The sequence below is a fragment of the Pelecanus crispus genome, chromosome 9 (assembly GCF_030463565.1).
Source record: "Pelecanus crispus isolate bPelCri1 chromosome 9, bPelCri1.pri, whole genome shotgun sequence".
NCBI classification, from domain to species: domain Eukaryota; kingdom Metazoa; phylum Chordata; class Aves; order Pelecaniformes; family Pelecanidae; genus Pelecanus; species Pelecanus crispus.
Genome location: NC_134651.1, coordinates 13,854,411 through 13,875,199, shown reverse-complemented (window position 1 = coordinate 13,875,199; position 20,789 = coordinate 13,854,411). Strand labels below are relative to the sequence as shown.

The window sequence follows — 20,789 nt, the reverse complement described above, 5'->3', positions numbered from 1 at the left end:
TGCCTGGGTCAAGTGCAGTCATTTCCCTTGGCATTCAGTGCTGTTGGGTTCCTACCCAACAGAGAAACAGTTGGCAGTTCTCAGTTAAAACAGAGAAAAGGACTGGTTTTTCACATAATGCGTAATCCAGCAGCGGCACTGAGAATGCCCTAGGTACGGAAATGTTCAGAAAAGCATTTAGGCAGGTTTACGAGGTTCCACTGGTCCAAAAGTCCATTGATGGCTTAAACTTTGTTTGGTACAACCGCTTATGTCTGGTAGGTACCGGGGGGATCATTCTACTCCTGCCTGCTTGTACCTTCTTTTGAAAATCACCTGCAGCTGGCAAGGGCAGGATGCTGTGGGCCGAGCAGCATAGCCTGCTCACAGTCTTGTTTTCTGCCTACCTACTTTGCAGGAGGACTACAGTGCCGGGGTAAGGCACTATGACAAGGAGGAGTATGAGCTGGCCATTGACTTCCTGGAGCGTGCGCTGAAAGGGTACTACTCCGAGGATGAAGATTGCCAGATCATGTGCGAGGGACCGCAGAGATTTGAGGAGCATGAGTACCTGGAATATAAGGCTGGCCTCTATGAAGCTATTGCAGGTGAGATCTTTTTGCATCTTCAGGGTTCTCACCCTTGGCCCTGCAACATTTTTAATTATTGAGTTTGGGCCTTCAGCTGGATTTGGTGAAGTGTCTTCTCTTCCATCACTGCTGCTGGTGGGTAATGCTGCAGGAGGCACTTGTAAGGCCAGAAGATGCAAATGCAGAGGACAGGACTAGAACATCTCATTTTGGTCCTGAATAGAAGCTGGGCTGGAAGAATTGCATTTCCAGATATGTGGAGCATTTGCAGCTTTCTCTAAGAGCTGGAAGTATAGGTGCTTTAACATAAACTGCCTCGGTTTCCCCCTGTACACAGTCTCACATACGTCACTGGAATCTAGACGTTGCTGGGCCCTGTTTATATTTTCTCTGTTTTTTTAGTGCATATGAAGAGAGCAGCAGAGTCCTCTTGGCCACACTCCAGATGGCCAGGAAAGTTGCCAAAAAGGCTCAGAACATAGATTTTCTCCCTGTCCAAAGGGATGGATTTGTCATTAGTGAAGGCCCACCTAATTATGATCTTCGCTGAAATCTCTGGAGAGAATTTAACATTGCTATGTAATATTCAGATTTGCATGTGTGGCTCTGAGCCAGAGGGTATTAAAATGGTTCGCTCTCAGTAGAAACAAGATTACATTTAATTAGTTGTAAGGGAAAGAAGACCAATATATTAAGGTTAGTTTGGTGACAGAAATCTTATTCATCTGCTCACGGTCTTGGAGTTGCATCAAACTCTGGAGTTTTTCTTCTTGTGTGGAAAATACTTCACTCAGATGCAGATTGTTTTTTGTTTTTGCATAATTTTGTTTGTGTCGAGACAGGAAATCTAATTGACATGACTAAGATGAGAAACCACCAACATACCGGATGGGAAGCTTCCTTTGTCGGGCCTATTTACCCATGCAAAAAATATGAGGAGTGTTGCAAGGGCTGACTTGGTACCAGTATAACTGTCAGCTGATCATGCCTGCTTTTAAAGCCATGACCGGAACACCAAGGGCCATATCAAGCCCTCCAAGAGAGCAGCCTTCAGTGGCAAAGGAAACCCACCTTCCTTCTTACTGAAAGCTGCTGCTCATCGAACAGGTTTTAGTCTCTGTTAAATTGTTTCTGTGCTGTGCAAGTCGAGTGCAGCCCCAGCGAGCAGAGAAGGTGCTTCTGTGCTGGACCATACAGAGTGCAGACGTGGTTGTGGTGTGGTGGTGCTGAGCCCAGCATGTCACCTGGGAGTGAGGACAAGCCAAACGGTCTCTGCAAGTGCAGTGACTTGGCTTGGCCAGATATGCCTGGGAATAACAACTCCAAAACCCAGGGCTGTTCAGGCACCCAAAGAAACAGGGAAGTGAGGGCACACAGAGGGAAATAAGCTATATAGTGCAATTGCTTTCCTATAGGGAATGGAGTGGTTCATTATGGGGCAGCATAATTCAATGTTTACCCCTGGACCACGGGTGCTCAGCCCCAGATGTTTCAGCAGGGAGTGGGAACGCTAATACACCAAGAAAAGAGAGTTTAAGTTTTTTCATAACTCTCTTCTCTTTTCAGTCCCAGGCTGGTTTGCTGTGCTGCTGCATGGGGTTGAAATGCTCTCACCTCTCCACCCCAGGGACAGATGCATTTCAGTGAATTGATTCCAGCCTATATAGCCTATTTCTAGGGCATTTTGACAGTACGAAGAAAAAGCAGTGCTTCTCAGTGATGGATTATTCCAGGTCTAGGATGCTTAAATAGGTTTAAATTGCAACAAAATTATTTATGTCCTTTTCCTTCTTGCTTTCCTTAATGCAATACCCTGGATGTGTATGGTAAATCAGATAACTGCTCAGACTACCTGCCCAGAGCAAATGGGGACTGTTTTGAGTTTCCACTTGATTTCATCTCAAATTCCTCAGGCTGTTTTTTTGGCAGCTCTGAGAAATGCTTTGGTAGCTGAGCACATTTTTTTTTTCAAGCCTGTGTTTGTTTCTTAAGGTTTTTAATGGTGTACAGAGACAGAGCAAGCAAAGTAGATTTGTAAGTACATTGCCGCAAAGGCTCCAAACTGGAATCATATGTCAGTGTTGGCTTTGAAATTGTACAGCTGATACAACGCCTATATTGTGGACTCCCCCTAACTAAGAAACCTATCTGCTAATGGCCGATGTTTACCACGTGCTTATGTTTCCCTGGGAGATATCTCATCTTTGAGAAGCAGCAAACACAGGGATTTTGCTGGCACTATTTGCACCTTAGACCTTTCAGACTCATGACACAGGAGCCTTGCTCAGCCATGCTTGAGAAGCTGTACCGATACCTCTTATCTAAACCTCCCTGTGCCCTTGGGAGCTTTCTTGCTGCAGAAAGGAGAGGATTAAAGATGAGCTGAAGGAAGGGAGTGTGGAGATGGCTTTTGTGTGGCAGCACATGTGGCCACCCTGTCTTCACATCTGTACTTGCTTTGTGGGTGTCATCGCCTTTGGTTTGGCTCTTGGGGTTGAAGAGCTACCTGCCACCTGCACGTCCCTGCACCCATCCAGCTTTCCTGGGCAGAAGCAGCAGCTCCCTGCACACAAAAGAGATGCTCAAGCTCCCTCTACAGTTGACAGAAGGAGAAAGGCATTTCTCAAGGGGGACAAAAATGTGACTGCAATTCTCCATTGGCTTTGGGAAGGAGCCTGAGCTTTTTCTCTAGGTGCACAGTCACCTGCAGGACCAAAGCAGCACGGGCTGCATGTCCTTCAGTTGGGGAGATTTAGTCTTTGTCTGTCCTGGTCTCAGCATCATCACTATCCTTCTCAGTTCAGACAGTCTTCTCCTTCTTTTCCTGGCAGATCACTACATGCAAGTCCTGGCCTGCAAACACGACTGTGTCCGAGAACTTGCCACACGTTCAGGCCGTATCTCACCCATCGAAAATTTCCTTCCGCTCCATTATGACTACTTGCAGTTTGCCTATTACAGAGGTAAGGGCTGTCTTTCTGTTCCTCCTAGCACTTGCTGAGTTTTGTTGCATTTTGTATGTTTGAATTGCTTTGTGTGGAAATCAGGATATTTCCCCATGATGTCTGTGCTACAGTGATACAGTGGCATGGTCTGAAAGAGTCAGGAAGCAAAGGACATTGGAAATTGTCTCTTTGAAAGGAAAACCTTTCGGGTTGACTGAAATGTACAGTTAAGTATTTTTGTAAAAGTGTTTTCAATCATCAGTCAGGTTTTAAAAGCCCAACCTTTACCTTAAACATTATTATTCTTTAAATAAATCATGCTTTTTTAGGGTCCTTTCATTTGCCTTTGATAATAGAGTTCTGGGGATTTATATATTTCACATTCTTCTGAACCAATTGATACATTTTCTAAGTTGATATATAACAGATATAGAAGTTAGCCCAAGCTTATCCCAAGATGCCAATTTTTGCTAATTACCAAATATTTTAAGATTCACAGTAAAGTTGCAGGAGATGGCAACATTGCAAAATAGCAGGAATTGGCAGTGCTATAAAATATTGCCAGTTGTGTGGTCCTGTATGGCATTTTATTATGTTCTGTTACATAAAAGAAAATCAAGGCAGAATTCTGCTATGTCAGGCTTGTGCTAAGAGCTCTTTCCTGAAAAGGGCAGAATGTGGGAGGATCAAAATTGCTACTCAATCCTAAAGCTTCTTCATTCATCAGTGCAATGGGAAGAAAGCTGGAGGAGTCAGCAGCATTTCATGTGTGGTGTACAGGCTTTTTTATCCCTCTTCCCAATTAGAAGTTTAATGTGGTGGGTAAAAACCTCTGGAGCGTTGAGAGATGCTGCACATGAGAGAGGCACTTTGCTGCCAGACAGCATCCACACCCTGCTCATCCATTTGGATCCCATCCCCAACCTGTGCATGACCACAGAGGAGCCATGTCTCTGTGCCTCAGTTTCCCTGACAGTGAAACGGAGCAGTTAAGACAAAGTTGCATCAAATGAGCCTCGTGAAGCGTTGGGCTTGTCCTTCAGCTGATGGAGAGCTCAGGCTGTGCCCTCCCTCTCTGCAGGCTCCCCTCCTCGGCTCTGCCCTGCCATGCTCCGTGTGAGCCCCCAGCACTGCCAGCCGGCAGGGCCATGCCCCGCTCTGCCCCCTCTGACAACTGTTGTGTTGCTTCCCAGTTGGTGACTACACAAAAGCCCTGGAGTGTGCCAAGTCCTACCTCCTCTTCCACCCGGACGATGAAGATGTCTTGGAGAACGCAGGTTATTACGAGGGCCTCTTGGAAGGTACAGTTGATCCAGACACCGTCAAACCCAGAAAGGTGAGAGTGAGCGTCACCTAAGAGCCCTTGGTGGAAGGCTTTGACAAAAGCATCAGCTGGAAATAAAAGCAGCTTGGCAGCTTTCCCACTGTGGGAGCACTTTGAAAACAGATGTGGAGATGCTTGACTAGCTGGTGATGCTGATTGTCAGGGTATAAGTGCAGAGTCACTGGTGTGGGGGAGAAGCTGGAGGGCAGGAGCTTCTTTAAATGGGGGCTTCAGCTTAGCAAAGCCCAAGCAAGGGCAGGGAGGGCGATGACTGGGTGCCTCAACAATGTAAACCCTCCCCTCGTTCAGTGCTCTGGAGGAGATGCGGAGGAGGAATGCAATGAAGCACTGAGCAGAGGGCAACCTCCATTAAGAGAGGGCTGAGAAATCGTTTCCCAAAGGGAGGCTGGGATGTCAGTGTTACCCTCAAGCCACTGAGCTTGGAGTTCAGCACTCAGCCTGTTCTGCGGGGAGTAGCTTTGCTATCACAGGGTTAGGCTGGGGTCAAGCAACCAAACAGTCTGTGTTCAGTCACCCAGCGGGACAGGCTTCCTCTCCAGTCCAGGCAGCCCTTTATCTGCGGCCCTGGGGCTCCCTTTCTCACAGTGCAGAAGAGAAGTTCCTCCCTTCCCATCACAGCCCTGCTGAGGCTCATTCCCCTTGTGCCATAAGCAGGGGGGCCAGGAACTGAATTTTCCATTCCCTTGGGAATTCTTTGATTTCCAGGAAAATCAAGGTGAATTTGGTGACATGCTAAAAAAGAAAAGGGAAATGATAAAAAGCGCCAAGAACAATCGTTGTTTCTCCTCACAAAATGAATCTAGGAAAAAACTGAAGTTGACAAAAACATTTTAGTGTTCTGAAGTTTTCTGTAAAAAATTTTTTTGCTTTGCAAAGTAATTTTCCAGGAGAAAACCCAGTGTTTTGTTCACATATTTTTCATTCAAAAAAAACCCCTGTTTGATGGACTATTTCCAGCTGGCTGGGCTTTGTGGTCCCCATCCCAGCACCCTGAGTGCGTCCCAGGCTGTGATGCTGCAGCCCACCCCCCGCCAGGCTATGGGCTCTGAGTTGCAGATGGGGAGTGGAGGCACAGCTCAGCCAGGGTCCCTGCTCTGCCAGCCTGAGCCTGCCTCCCCCGCTCTGCAGCCAGGGTTTCTCCAGTCAGCCTCTTGCCCAGATATTTAGAGGCTTTCCAAGGTGCTTGGCACTCTGTGCCAGCATGCACATGTATTTTGGGGATTCAAGCTTCCCAAATGAGTTGCTCAACACCTCCCCTTCTGTAATGTAGTGAATGGCTCAGCCCTGTGTCCAGGGTTGCTCCAAGGCATGACCCAAGCATCCCTCGCCCCATAGGAGTCTACAGTGTTGTGTGAAAAGCAAACCCCTGTTGAAGCAGATGTGCATTGACTGTCTCTTGTGAAAACTACACATGCAACTATTCCCCTTCTCCTCTTCTTTTCAGGAAGCAAAAATGTTGCTGCAGCGCCATAAGCTGGAATCTCACCTCTTGCAGGTGGCTGCAGCCGGCCTTGGATACACCTACACGGAGCCGGTAATGCCTGGGTCTGCTATGGCAAGGACCTTTAGGTGTTCACAGCTATAGGACCAACTTCCCCTGCCCTCTCTCCTGTAAAGCAAGTCCCATGTAGGTGACTCAGGAGCTTGGTCTTGGCCCGGTTTGTTCCCTATGGGAAAAGGGTGATGGCAAAGCAAGGGAGGCAGCTGTTCTGGGGTGAAGAAGCAGACACAGCCTAGTCCAGCTCTCCTGCCATGGTGTGTGGCTGTGTCTCAGCCACTGCCATGGTGATGGGGTGGGACAGAGAGGGCTGGGCAAACTGGCCGCCTCCTGTACTCATCGTAAGATGCCAGTTTGGGTTTGGGGTAAATTTTCCATTTGGTCACCCCAGGCAATTGCCCACAGTTGTGTGGGATGGATCCACACCAGAGAGGGTGGCCGATGTCCCCATATGTGAGGCAGAGCCTCACTCCTTGGCTTTGGTTGGAGCATTAAATTAAGAAGCACAACCTCTCTCTTTTCCTGCAGAACTACTGGAACAGGTACGGGGCCCGCCAGGATGAGCACAGGTGAGCCACTGCTGCCCTGCCTGCACCCGCAGCTTTGCCGGTTCCCACGGCAGGGTGAAGGGGATGTGCCCATGTACCAGCCTGTCACTTGGGGGGTGCTGCCCATCCACCCCGGCACACCGTCATGGCAGAATTCGGGTCCTTTGCCCCTTACCATTACAAACATTCCCACTAGCACCTTGTTTTAGCTGAGTGCCTCAAAACCAGCAATTTTTCAAGTTCTAGAGGGAACTTTGTCGATGAGGCGGGTGGTGCTATTTAGGTTTGTTGGTGTTGGTGCTTTGCTGGTGGAAAACATTGTTCCCATTACCAGAAAAATATGGGTTTCCACAGGACAGGGTGAGGGCTTCTACTTGCACAGTTGTGGCATTTGTACAAAATACCAATTTGCCCCTTTTTTTTTTCACGTATTGGTTTCCGAAGGGTGCAAACCAGCACAATTCCCAGAACTGGAGACCTGTGGCCAAAGTCATGATGTTCCTCTTCTATCTTGCTCCTCAGTGTCCCATCAAGTATTAGCAGTGAACCAGACGATGGGCCCCGGCTGTCCCTGGCAAAGAAACCCATGCCAAAACCAGATCGAGAGTGGAAGGAGGGTAAGTCTGATGAAGATGTTTCAACAAAATCAGAAGGTTTTTCCCTATTGCTAGAGACTGCAAACTGTAAAGGCTGGCAACTGAGCAATGAGGGCCAATCCTACCTGGGGGCGGGTTTGAAGTTTTGTTTAAGAGACAAAGAAGTCTTTGATGCTGCCACAGCATTTCTAGGTCCGTGGATTCCACCAGCACTGCTCTGCTCTTGCACCTGCTTTTCCCACCTGCTGAGCTGCTCAGTGCAGAGACCTGAGATGCAGAGCTGGGAGGCTGGGTCCTCCTCACCGTGCGGAAGGTGGCACCAACAAGCAGTAGTCTTTCCCTTAGGTGCTTTTAAGATTAAAATGTTCTCTGTTGTCCAGGCTGCAGAAAGATGGATGCTGGAGATAAGAGGTTTTAGGAGCTCCAGTCCTGATGCTTTGCTAAGTGCACTGGATCACACCATATTAGCAACCTTTCTTGTTTGCAGACTGGCTTGTGATTTCATGTCTTGGCTTACATCAAATCACTTGGTTTTAAGGCCTGTCAACAGGCATTTCAACTGTTTTCAGCACATTTTTGGCAACCACAGAAAATATCATAACATCTTCTACTAACGACAAGATTTCCCCCATAACAATTTTGAAAAACTATATTGTGGATGAATACCAAAGTGTGCTCCTTGCTGCAAAACAAGGGGATCTCAAGCCAGGAGGTGTCTTGTGTCTCTAGCAGGCCAGCTCCACAGCAGCAGGCAATTAAACCTCCCTGTAATGCAATGGTTGGTCATGCTTTTTGGGAATTTCACAGCTTTCCACGGCCCAAGTTCTCTCCAGCTGCTCAGTGTCTGTTTCAGAATATTGTTATCCCTTCTCTAGCCATACATAAAATAGGTGAATACCACAGGAAGATCCTGAAGAGCTTGCTTAAGCCAAGAGCTGGTTGATTTATATTTGTTGGCCTGTTTGCCTTATATAACCAAATAATTTCAGAGTGCATCTTTCTCTGTTTTTTCTTCTCTCTATGCTTTTTTTCTGGTCTAGTCGCAGAATGTTTTCATGTTTACAAAGAAAACTGAAACTGTTCAAAAAGAAAATGGGATTTTTTTGTCCATCCAGATGCTTCCTTTCTCTCTTGTCTTCCCCCCCCCCCCCCTTTTCACTTGGAAAAAGAAAAGGCCAAAAGAGAAAAAAGAAAAAAAAGAGTACAACAATTTTGTACTCTTCTGTACTTTTCTCCTTCCCCCCTTCCTCCTTTCCACCAATTCCTTCACTCCCAAAAGTCCAAAGAATTCCCTGGTTTCTCTGGGGTGTATTTCACAGAGCATACACATGGGAAACAAGTCTGTCTCTCTGCTGGTACTTAGAGGCAGTGGGGACGAGGAAGACAGCGGGAGCACACTGCTGGTGTGGGACAAGTGTTCAGTGTTCACGGCACAGGGCAGCCCCCGCTAGTTCCCTGGGATGAACAGAAGAAACTGGGGAAGCGGTGAGTGATGCCTTCCACGTTGATCCCTCATGTGCCTACAGCTGGGGGAGAGCAACATCTGAGCTGGAAAACTCAGCCCTGAGTTGGAGTGTGCCAGCAGTTTGGATCAGAGTCCTGTTTCTGATGCAGCTGCATTTATAATAAATGCTATTATCGAGCAACAAGAACAGAAAAGTGAACATGAGGAACGTCCCATCTTTTTTGTTTCCACGAAACCTAACTCTTCAGAAATAAAGTTGTGGGCTAGTGGCAGGGCTCTGCCCTCAGGGTTACGTGTCCTCCGTAGGCCAAGGAGACCTTACAAAAACACACAATGTGCCTCAAAGGACAGGAAAAGTAGTAATTGTAAAAGCAGTGTAACAGAGAAGTTTCCTTGTGCCACATGGTGAGAAGAGCTCTGCAGCTCTGTTTCTTCTGTTTTATTGTGGCTCTGTGTCAACAGATAATTTTTCCCACAATTTAGAGGCATTTCACCTTCCTCTTGGAGAAGCATCTGGTTTAGGTTTTCTTGTTGCCATTTCTTTCATTCTCTCTCTTCGAGGAGATGAGGGGAAGAGGCTTCAGAAGATGGTGATTTAGTGGCCTTGCCATGTTTTTCTGATCACACAAATTTGATGGGGATGGATCCAACCTTTTTGTAAAGAGCTAATCTCTCTCTTCTCCTTGTCTGTTTGCTCAGCACGTAACAAGGCTCAGTCACTCCGTACCAGGATGTGCCCAGCAATGTGCAAACCCAGCCACAGTTGTATTCCCATCCCAGGGGTGCTACCTGGGACCTCCAAATCACAGCCAAGGCATTGGCTTCTTGCAGGCAGAGGGAGGCAGCTTGGAGGGGGGAGTGAGGGATGGCAGGGAAGGCATAGCAGCTCCTTTGCCTCTGCGGAGGGTGATTGTCCTCAGGGTCCTCTGGCTCACCCACTCCCACCCCCTCTTCTTGGTGGAGAACAGGCGATGCTTGCTGCAAGTTCAGCACTGCATTAAGTTTTCTATGTGTGTAAAAGACAAAAAAACCCCACTGGTGACAACTGCAGAGAGTAGCTTTGCGTGCCAAGCTGGCAAGATCCACACAGCGCAAATGCAATGGAAACTTATGGCCTCCATTGATGCTGGCTGCTGGGCAGGAGAGCCAGGTTAGCTGGTGTCCATGTCTCTCATTGTGTCCCATTGGGTTTTGGCGTTTTCAGGCTGTGGTCCCTGCGTTTGCAAGGCAGACAATGAGAAGGTGGAAAATGCTGATGCTTTTGCAGCAAATTAATTTAATCTCTGGGTGTTTCCATTGCTTCTGTTTCTTTTGTTGCTGATGTCCTCTCTCTGCTGTGAAGCTCTTTCCCTGGCAGCACACCCGGATGACTTCAGCTGGCCCTTAGCCACAGTACAAGATGTCAATGAGGCCAGGGCATGTTCAGCAGGGTTGTTTTGTGTCTCTCTTTCCATCAGGGGGTCCGCTTCTCTACAGTGACGTGAAGTTTGTCTACAACTCACAGCAGCTGAATGGCACCCAGCGAGTACTACTGGATAACGTCATCTCGGAGGAGCAGTGCCGAGAGCTTCACAGAGTGGCCAGCGTGAGTAGGCAATGCCCCTGGGGAGGACATGACTGTCACGTGGGCTGAGTGCCTGATGCTCTCCCCAGCATCTGGCTTGTGAGAGCTGAATGTGTGTTCACCCCCTGTAGAGGCTCTGGGTTCAGGCCTCTCTCTTGAGAGTTGCAACAGATGCCAGGATGCCTGTGGAGAGCAGTCAGATGCTTATCCCCATAAGACACCCATAACTGCAGCACAGGAGCTGCTGCTCCGTCTCGGGCTGTTCTTAGAAACATGCTGCAAGACAGAGCCCGTGCACAAATAGCTCTTTGCCCCATGTTATACACAACCCCAAAGGATGCTCATCCACAAGCCTGACAGCCTTCTCATTTATTGTCAGCTGAGCCTGGGAAGGGACTGAGGGTGCCTGAACATCCCTAGTCAGGAGGTGGGTGGCTGTTTTCCAGCACCTCAGAATGGACCGTGCTCATGGAGAGCTGCAGCACCTTCCTACCCAACTCACCTGTCCCAGTGAATACAGCCCTGAGGGATTTGGGGAAGAGGATCCCAGATGCTTCCATTGCAGCTCCCCCTCTCCTGGGGAACCAGTTCACCACTCACCTGTGTTTGTGTCTTTCAGGGGATCATGTTGGCTGGAGATGGTTACAGGGGCAAAACCTCCCCCCACACCCCAAACGAGAGATTTGAAGGAGCTACTGTCCTCAAAGCCCTCAAGGTACAGCTCCTGCCTCCTCCTCCTCCTCTCCCATGCCCTCCCTCCCAGCTGCCACACAACGCTGACCCTCTCTCGCCCCTTCTCCTTGCCCAGTACGGCTACGAGGGCCGCGTCCCACTGAAGAGCGCCCGGCTCTTCTACGACATCAGCGAGAAGGCTCGCAGGATCGTCGAGTCCTACTTCATGCTGAACTCTACGCTCTACTTCTCCTACACCCACCTGGTGTGCCGCACCGCCCTCTCTGGTGAGGGCTGGGGGGGCCGGTGGCAGGGCAGGGCTGGGAGGGCAGGAGGGGTTCAGTCCCCCATGGGGGGGGTTTATGAGTGGGGGACCCAAGCCTGAGAGTAGCTCTGTTTTGCCTGATGCTTAAACTGGTGGCCAAGGGCTGGGCAAAGTCACCGTCCCCACAGCAGCAAAGGGTGGGCTGTCCCAAAGAAGCTCATTTCTGGGGTGTCTCTTGTTTTTCATGTCTCCAACTCTTCCTCTTTTCTCCTCCCTCTTCTCTTGCCTCCTCTCATTGTCCCTTCTCCTTTCCACCCCCCTCCCAGCTTTCCATCTCACTTCCCTGCAGTAAGGAACAAGCAGAGCTGTGCAGATCTGAGTCCTCAGATGTTGCCTTCCCTCCCCAACCTTTCCTTTCCTCCTCTCATCTGTGAACATCACCCAGAGTGGGGTCAGGGCAGGCTCCCCACCGTGACAGACCCCACAGAGCATGGCATTTCCATCTCATCCACCCCTTCTCCTTTCCCATTGCTCCACATGATCCTGCCTAGGCCAGCAGGAGAGGAGGAACGACCTGAGCCACCCCATCCATGCTGACAACTGCCTCTTGGACCCTGAGGCCAATGAGTGCTGGAAGGAGCCTCCTGCCTACACCTTTCGTGATTACAGGTAGGAAAAAAAGGGGGGGCTGCTCCCGAGGGTGCTGGGGGACCCTCCCCAAGGCAGGGAATCTTGCTCCACAGACCTAAAGCTGGTACATCCCAGCCATGGCAGAAGTGAGATCCAGCAAGTAGTTTCTGGTGGCAGCAAGCACCGTGGCTAAGCTTCAAGCCAGAGTTTAACTGTAGTGACTCTGTGATATTTTAGGGTGGGGAGATCTCAGCTGTGGCCCACAGGGCTCTGTCTCTGTCAGGTGTTTTTGGTGCAGAATGGGAGGATGAGAGCTGCTGGGACCCAGGGGACATTTTGAGAATGGTTCCTTAGGCAAGGAGAGATCTGCTGGTTCTCAGCTGTGGCTCCAAAATGGGGGCAGCTTGGGTGGCCCCAACCAGCCCCACAGCAGGATCGCTCCTGCCCAGCAGTCCCCCCCTACCCACGTCTCGGTGGAGCGATGCAGGATCTGCTCCAGAGGCAGGGGTCAGCCCCGAGCCCTCCCTGCTGCTCCCCTCACTGGGGTCTCCCACTTCCTCCTCCAGTGCCCTCCTGTACATGAATGCGGATTTCGAAGGTGGCGAGTTCATTTTCACCGAGATGGATGCCAAAACTGTGACGGTAAGTCGGTGCTGTGAACCAAACACTGTTCGTCAGCAGCCTGTGCTGGGGCTGTGAGCTTCCCCAGGCAGCCTGTGGCTTCTACCTTGCAAAAAGCCCGTACAAAATCCTGCTGGCAGAGGTGCACAGACCTTCTGTGCCCTGCCCTGAGGCTGCACCGAGGAGGAAACCTGCAGATCAGCAGGATGGCTGAGAGTCGTCCCAGCCTGGAGGACTGCTGAGTTCCCACCCCATCTCGTGGCCAAACACGAAGCGATGCCTCTATACATATGCAGTGTCTGGCCCAGGGCAGGTCACAGTCGTGGACATTAGTCCATGACAGAGATGGGGCTTGGACTTAAGCCCCTACCTCTGCATGGGGCCGTTTGGGAGGCTGGGTATCCCCTCCATGGTTGGATAGAGCATCTGGGCACCATGCTGGGGCTCTGAAGTCCAGTAGATGCTGGAGGGTAGATTGCATCTACCTAAGACCAGTGCCAGAGGGTTGATTTGGTTGGCACTTCTGCCTGAGGTCCTGCAGGATACCTGTTGTGGACTCAACAGAGAGGAGAAAGAGGTGTGTCACAGCCCATTCCAGGGTTAGCCTGAACCTCCCTGGATTTATGCCGTGGCCCTGTTTTGCTGTAGGTGGTCACCTGCAGGCTTTGCAAGGACTCCATGCCACCATCTCCTTTCTGCATAATGTCTGCACAGCAGGACCAAGCGTCACACCTCCCTATTTACCCCACACATTTTTACAGCTATGCCCAGAGCTCTGCATGTCCTCCAGAGCAGCTCACTGGGTCCTGGGGTGATGCAGAGAGATGCTCAGTAAGTTCCCAGGCCCTGGACCATGACAAGCCCAGACATGGCCAGTGCATGCAGCCTGCTGCTCCTTGCCACCCCAGTGTCGCCTGTTTTCCCACAGGCCTCCATCAAGCCCAAGTGTGGGCGAATGATCAGCTTCTCATCAGGCGGCGAGAACCCCCATGGGGTGAAGGCAGTTACCAAAGGCCAGCGGTGCGCCGTGGCTCTCTGGTTCACCTTGGACCCGCTTTACAGAGAGCTGGTGAGTCCGTCCATCATGATGTGAGGGGAGCTGGGGGGTACCCAGCATCCCAGAGGAACCTGGACCATCTTCAGCCTCCAGTCCCAGCACATCTATTTTTCCCCCATCACCCCCCCCGCCTCCCAGCAGTGTTCCCATCTGCTGCACCACAGGGACATGAGCTGGTGGCCCTGGGACCAAATGGTTTTCCCTGCCAGTCATGTTCCTGGGCACCCATCACCCTGGGTCCGTGGGGTGCAGGGCTGGGGTGGGGTGCTGAGCAGGGTGCAGGAGGGCTCTGTGCAGGGCTGGGCTGGCCATTTCTGACACCTAGTGGCAATAACCTGATGAATGGGGAAGTCCTCCACAGCCATCCACAGCTCAGAGGCCAGAGTGCTGTGCAGCCGCTGCCAGGTCCTCAAAAGTGGTTTGGAAGCCTGAAGTCCATGGGTCTGGGCACCTAGATGCCTTGGGAGATCTGGGCTGTGGTGCCTTTCAACAGGCAACCTCCAAATTCTGCTTTAAAAGCCTGGTGTACCAGCCCCTGTCTCCCTTTGATAGTAATTCCAGTCTATAAGAACAAAAGATAAAAAGACCAAGCAAAACTAAATGCAGAAAGAGAGAGGAAGCAAAACACTTTGCCATGTGAAGCAGGTGGGCTGTGAGGTTTTGGGAGAAGCTTATTTTGAGACATGCACTTTACTGTCTCTCTGCTTTTTGGCACTAGCTGAAATTCCTCCATGCTTAGTGCATGTGTGGAAGCAGATCAGCCCTGCCCAGGGAGCTGGAAATGCATGTTAAGCGGAGGGGACAGGAGGAGGGTACACGCACGTTAAGCGGAGGGGACAGGAGGAGGGTACACTGTGGCAATGGCTGCTAGTGAAGTGTGATAAGGGAAGAGCAATGCATCAGCTCTGCCCCAAGCATTGCAGCCCCTGCAGGGAGGAGGGAATTAGGTACTGAGTTCTGAAGTGATTTGATTAATTTTGGTCAGGAAATCCCCCGCACAAGTCTCAGGCTGTCCCCTGTCCTCTCAACTACACTGCTGGTCCTTGGATGAACTGCTTGCTGTGGGTCCTCCCAGCAGGCTGAGCTGCGCTGAATAAGCTGAGAGCAGGCACTGAAGCTTTGCTGTTACGGTTTCTTCCCTTCCCCTCTTGCAGGAGCGAATCCAGGCAGATGAAGTGATCGCGATGTTGGACCAGGAGCATCTAGGACCCAGTGAAATGAGTATCAACCCAAAGGATGAGCTATGAACTAGGCCAAAGACTTTTTCTATTAAATATTTATTTAATATTGTTAATCTTATTAGAACCCTTCTATTTTTGTACAGAGCCACTGTATAAATTAACAGGTTAATATGATTGTGGAGTTTCAGGAGTGCCTCTTCTGTGTTTAGCACAGCTCTTGCTGGGACCCCTCATCTCTGTGCCAGCATCTCCTGCTGGCACTGACTCTGCCTCTGGGATTCCCTGTCCTTCCCTAGCACTTCTCAGGACTTATTCAGGCCCACTCTACCCCCCTGGAGAACCCCTTTTTTTTTTTTCCCTCAGCCAGAAATAGCTGCTTCTCTGTAGCCTCTGCTAGAGAAATGTCTCAGCTGTGATAATTGACCAGTCTTCCTGCCCCTGCTAAGTGCTGGCTGAAGCCACGGGCAGTGCTGTCCTGAGGGAAACTGGAGCACAAGTCAGTTATTTCCATCTCAGAGCCCTTCACCATTTGAAATGTGCTTTTTAGGGAAAAAAAACCAAAGCAAAACCCATGTCCTAGCAAAATGCATATCTCTCTGTAGCCGTGCAAAGCTGGTGTTTGGGTATTAGTTCTGAGCAGAGCTTCCAGAATTCACCTGCTAGGCAGGGGCATGAGCTGTGCACAAGTGAGAAGGGGTTTAATTTGCAGCTGACTCTGGTGAAATAGGGTCTGTCACTCATGTTCTGTCCCTGTTCTTGCTAATGGCCTGGGATGTGTGAAAGAAACTGCTTCACACCACATCCTTTGAGCTTCCAGCCCAGTGCTGCTGCTGGTAAAACCCAAGGTTAAAAGTCATCATTTCCAGGTCCATGTTGGGAAGCAGGTGAAAGGCTCAGGGATGTTCCAGTGCTGTGTTGTTGGATGATCATGGTGCGGCTTTGTACTCCAGATGTCCTGGCTGCATCGTCCCATCCTGACAGTGCAGAAGCAGCAGATGTTCATGGTGTGGTAGCATCTATTTGCTCAGGAGTATGTCTGACCCAGTCTGAGGGTGTTGCATTGAAAGCACGTGTTGCTAATCACAAGAGATTTACTATGCCAGTAACTACTGCTAAGCTAGTAAATCATCCCTCTACCACCAATAAATTAACTCCCATGCATGGGACCAGAGCAGTCCCTATCTCAATCAGAACGAGCACTGAAGTCACAGAATTGCCCACATTCCAGACATAGGGACAGCTTTTATTTTGACCCAAAGCTGCTTCTGCTGCTAGAAAGCAGTTCCTAAAAGACAGGTTGCAGCAATCTTTACTGTTGAATTTACTGCAAGGCTGCTGTTTCTCCAGAAAGCACTGTTGGGATCTTGGCTGGAGTTTGCATCCCTGAGCAGCTTTGCTCAGCTCCCTGCTGCATTGGCACTTTCTCAGTCGTTTTCTGCTCCCCTCTGCCAGCTTTAGCATTCCCAGGACTTTAAATCTGCCATAGGGAATTGTCTTTTCTCTTGGTTCATAGAGCTGGTGCCTACCCGAATCTTACAGGCTCAGCAGCACCCTCTTCTCATCCAGTCACTGGCTGCAAAGGCCAGAGAGAAGGATGGTCCTTCTGCAGAGACCTCCTCAAAAGCTGGTCCAGGGCAAGATAAAATGGAACTCAGTGCATTTGGAAAAACAAATGCCCAGACTGTGAAGGGGGCACTGTTACCACCTCGAAAATGATAGAAGGGTCATTTGCTGCACATCCTCCAATGTCAGATCTGCAGCAGAGAAAGCTCTCAGTGTTTCTGAGCCACCAGTGTGGCTTTTTTCTTTGAGGCTATCTCCCTTCCTCATAGACTGTTGAAAAGATTGATCCTATTGGCTCCCCAGGGAACTGCCCACAGTTTAAATGCCTCCTCTGTAACGGCTTAACCCCTCTTTTTTAAAAGAGCCAGAGGAAAAGCTGGAGGGAAGAAGGGGAGGACAGCTAGAGAGCTGAAATGCAGGTTGTGTTGTCCTGTCTGCACCATGCTATTGCATCCAAGGCTTGACTCCTACATCCTGCACCTTCAGCGTGAGTTTGTGCTGCTACCCGCCCTGACAACCACATCTGCCTGAGCGCATCCTGCAGAGCTGCCCCCTCCAAGCAGCTCAGTGCAGCCCCTGCCCTCCCGGGGCTGCGGGGATCCCACCAGCTGGTCCTCCTGCGGGGAGGCGCGGGATGCTGGCACCGGTCATGGTTCGTTTGCTGCTGTGGTGGTTAGCCAGAGCTGTGTCTAAATCCAGGGGAAATAAACTAAACACAACATCTGGGCCTGTCTTTGTCTTTCTTTCGCTAAGTACTAGAAAGGGAGACTGGGGGAGTACGCGGTTTGTCTCATGATGGTGCCTCTCCCTTTGGCGTTTCCTGCCCCAATCCCTAGAGCACATGCACGCATTCCCCATGCTGGAGGACCGTCAGAGACGCTGGTGTGGACAGGATTAAGCAAGGTTGTGTGTGCGCACTCTTGCCTGCCTGTCCATCTCCTTTGCTTGGATACAGATCCAGCCACCTAATAACTTACGTATCATTGGCACATTTCAAGCAATTTGGAGAGCAGGAGGAGGGTGTCACAGCCCCTGTGCAATGCTGGGGTGTGCAGCAGGATGGGGAGCAAAGCGGGACGCTGGCCGGCTCCTGGGGAAGCAACAGCTTTGGTGGGGAATGGTGGAGCAGCCTCAGAAGGACGCAGCATATTGGGACTCAACTGCAATCATGAACCCCAAATCCCCAAGAAGGGGAAAGACTCTGGGCCGCCTGGGCCGTGCCAGTCACCACGCAGCTCTGCCACCAGTACCTGCCTGCGGTCCATGCCAGGCTGAAGGAAAGAGAAAGGCAATCAAAGGCACTTTTCCTGTTTGTTTGTTTTTCCAGCTCTCTGCTCTGGCGAAGTCTAGCTCAGAAGTAGATCTGTATTTCTGCTGCAACAGCAGAGGTGGTTGCCAAGTTTATTGGCACACTGTAGCCTCGCAGGAGCAAGTCGCAGAGCTTTTTGGGACATGCACCAAAACACAGTGTAGGCTTTTGAGTCTCTTTTGTATCCAAGTGGGATGGGTTGCCACCAATGTGGCTTGGCCTCTGAGAAATTAATTTTAACTCTTAGATTTGATGTAGCAGCCTGGCATCTGCCAGAGCTGTCAGGGTCAAATCCGGACTGCCCGCAGGGCACCAACATCCCTGGAAAAAGAAAGCTAACACAACAGCCACCACCAACTGTATACACTCCTCCTTGGTCAAATAGCCCCCAGGGACAACCTGGTCCACTAAAATTTTTGCTTCCTGCTACTTTGGCTCATGTTGGTTATTCCCCTTTTGCCCTGCCAGTCTGGTAATTGCTGCTTCCCAAAGCCCCTACATGAAGCAGCTCCCCAAGGAGGCAGTGCCCAAAGTCACACCACTGAGAATAAAACTGATGTGCATTTCAGAGCAAGCTTCATGGCTCCTGGGCCAGTTCTGAGCTTCTCTAGCTAAGGCTTGGCCACCAAAAGGAACCACAACCTACTTACGTGTTGGCCATTTGTTATATGTGCCCTGGTTCTATCACCAGCAATGGGAGTGGTTTGGAGATGGAGATGCTTGAACCGTGTCTTAGTTCCTTTGTTAACTCTGCTGTGCCCCTCCTAATACTAATAAGATATGCAGGGTGGGATTAGCAGGGTTGATTTATGACATTCAATGAGAAAAAAAAGAAAAGAACTCATAAAGGAAACGTAATAGAAATAAAAAGTAGTTAACAACTGAGTTGGCTGTGTGTGTGCGTGCGCGTGCTTGGGTGTGGCCGTTGCTCTGAAGCGAAGCCCTGCACAGTGTTACTCAATGCCAGGGGATCTTTACTAGCAAGGAGCTTTGTTTTTTGTTTTGACATTCAAGCAGGGCCAAGCCAAGTTTAGTTGCCCTTTCCACAGGGCTGCTGCTAGGCATTGCAGGGGGGGCTGGAGGAGCCTGGTCTGTGCCATAGGCATGCCTTCAGCAATGGGGAGTTCAGTAATGTTTCAGGAAAAAGTACAGATTAAATGGATGCCTTCATTAAGGAGAAGATGAATCATTGCACTTCGCAGTCAGGGATGTGTCAGCAGAGCGTGCAGAGCTGGCGGCAGTGAAGGCACCGAGGCATGGGGAGCAGTGGCTAGCAGGGGTCACGGTAGCCCAACAAGGCAGCCGATGCCTTGTGCAGAGGGTAGGAGCATGGGAAATACCTTGTACAAGGAAAGAACCACCAATGGGGGCCAGTAGAAAGCCTGAAGCTGAGCCCCTTTGGGCTGTAAATGCCTTACTGCAAGTGGCTTCTGGAAGTTTCCCTTCAGCCAAAAGCTCATCCCTGAAACCTCACCTGAAAGTACGACTTGCAGGTATTTACAAATTCCTGAATCCACAGTCAAGGCTGAAATACCTAAAGCTCTTTATGTCCAGAGTCTAAAAAAACCTGGGCATGTCCATAGGCATTAGCCTGGGAGACTTTTCAAGGCATTAATTTTAAGCAACTGAACCTCACCAACATTGCTGTGGAGGCTTAGGACCATGTGGACAAGTCAGTCTCCAGCAGCACCACTGCATGATGACTAATGCCTATTGATTCCAAGCTGGGGCATGATAAGCTTATAAAATATGGTGTAGTTGGACCTTTGTATGTCCCCTTTATTTCCCAGGAGCTAGACTGACAGCCCAAAATACAGCCGCTTTGATGACCCTTGGAAACCCAGCAACAAACCCTGCAAGCAGCCAGCCTGGCTGAAGACCCTCTTCTGCTGCCACTCCATCCCACCCAGCAGCTATGTCCCTCTTGCCATCTCCCCACCCTGCTGCTCGGTCTCTGCCCTGGCAATGGACAATTTGGGTGGCACCATCCCAGTCAGCTGCTGCACGTAAGGTTGGCCAGTCCCCGTGCAAGGGTCTCCCCACCTCGGAGGCAGCTGCTGCTGCTGGTCGTAGGTGGGAGCAGAGCCTGGACTGGTTTGTCAGCTTTGCATTACAGCTGCTGGCTGCCTGCAGGCTGCAGTGATTTGGCCAGGGGAAGGACGTGAGTAGAGGAAGGAGACAGAGTTTGCACTGAGCAGTGCTCAGCCCTCCTGCTTAAACGTGGGCAGAGCCAAGCTGAGCACTCATAGGCAGCTGAATATCTTCCCATGGAAACCTGTCATTAAAAAAAAAAAGGTTGTTTCCTCCTGTCCACACCCTTGCCCAACCTGGGGGAAAAAAAAGAACAAAACAGCTGGCTCTAATAGTGCTGGCAGTGAGATAAAAATGGGCTAGTCCTGCTTTGGGGAAGAACTATATTAAAAAAGGAAAGAAGCATGCATGCCTTTTGTTTCCGCAACTGTTTCTATGCCCACACCCCATCAGAAGAGCCACCTTTCCCTGTGGGAAATGTTGCTGCTTGTCTGTGCATCAGGGTATGACCCTGCCTGGGTCCCATGACACTATTCCCTTCCCCAGGTGTGGATGGGCACATATATGTATGTGTGCTTCTCCTCCCACCACCCCATTTACACAGCAGGCACCCAAACACAGTGTATAAGGTGCCTTGGTACCAGCACCGGCACCCCAGAACCAATGGAGTGCAGCCATGCATGAGGCCAGATCCCATACCGTTGTTCACCCCAGGCACAGCCCTGCCTTCACTTTGGGCCTGGGGGCCCACATGGATGGGTGCAATAAATGCCACTGAGAATGGCGGGGCCCCCCATATCCTCCTGGAGCACAGTGTAGTGTGCGTGGGTCACTCGTCCATCCCCAGAATGCACACTGCACCAGCAAACTGCTGTCTCCACAGGTCTAGTGCATGCCACAGCCAACCCAGCATTACTTTTATCTTGTTTT

The 20,789-nt window shown here is 50.3% G+C and overlaps 1 protein-coding gene across 1 annotated transcript in view; it reads left to right on the top strand.

Moving 5' to 3' along the window:
• Nucleotides 1-15,022, top strand: part of P3H2 (prolyl 3-hydroxylase 2) — a 74,939-nt gene extending 59,917 nt beyond the window's left edge. The window contains exons 3-15 of the mRNA XM_075716555.1: nucleotides 398-587; nucleotides 3,401-3,532; nucleotides 4,708-4,850; nucleotides 6,304-6,393; nucleotides 6,886-6,926; nucleotides 7,428-7,522; nucleotides 10,424-10,551; nucleotides 11,150-11,245; nucleotides 11,339-11,489; nucleotides 12,019-12,136; nucleotides 12,664-12,739; nucleotides 13,647-13,787; nucleotides 14,930-15,022. Coding sequence (XP_075572670.1) covers nucleotides 398-587; nucleotides 3,401-3,532; nucleotides 4,708-4,850; nucleotides 6,304-6,393; nucleotides 6,886-6,926; nucleotides 7,428-7,522; nucleotides 10,424-10,551; nucleotides 11,150-11,245; nucleotides 11,339-11,489; nucleotides 12,019-12,136; nucleotides 12,664-12,739; nucleotides 13,647-13,787; nucleotides 14,930-15,022 — 1,494 coding nt within the window. The remainder of the gene's footprint in view (nucleotides 1-397; nucleotides 588-3,400; nucleotides 3,533-4,707; nucleotides 4,851-6,303; nucleotides 6,394-6,885; nucleotides 6,927-7,427; nucleotides 7,523-10,423; nucleotides 10,552-11,149; nucleotides 11,246-11,338; nucleotides 11,490-12,018; nucleotides 12,137-12,663; nucleotides 12,740-13,646; nucleotides 13,788-14,929) is intronic.
• The last annotated feature ends 5,767 nt before the right edge of the window (nucleotides 15,023-20,789 follow it).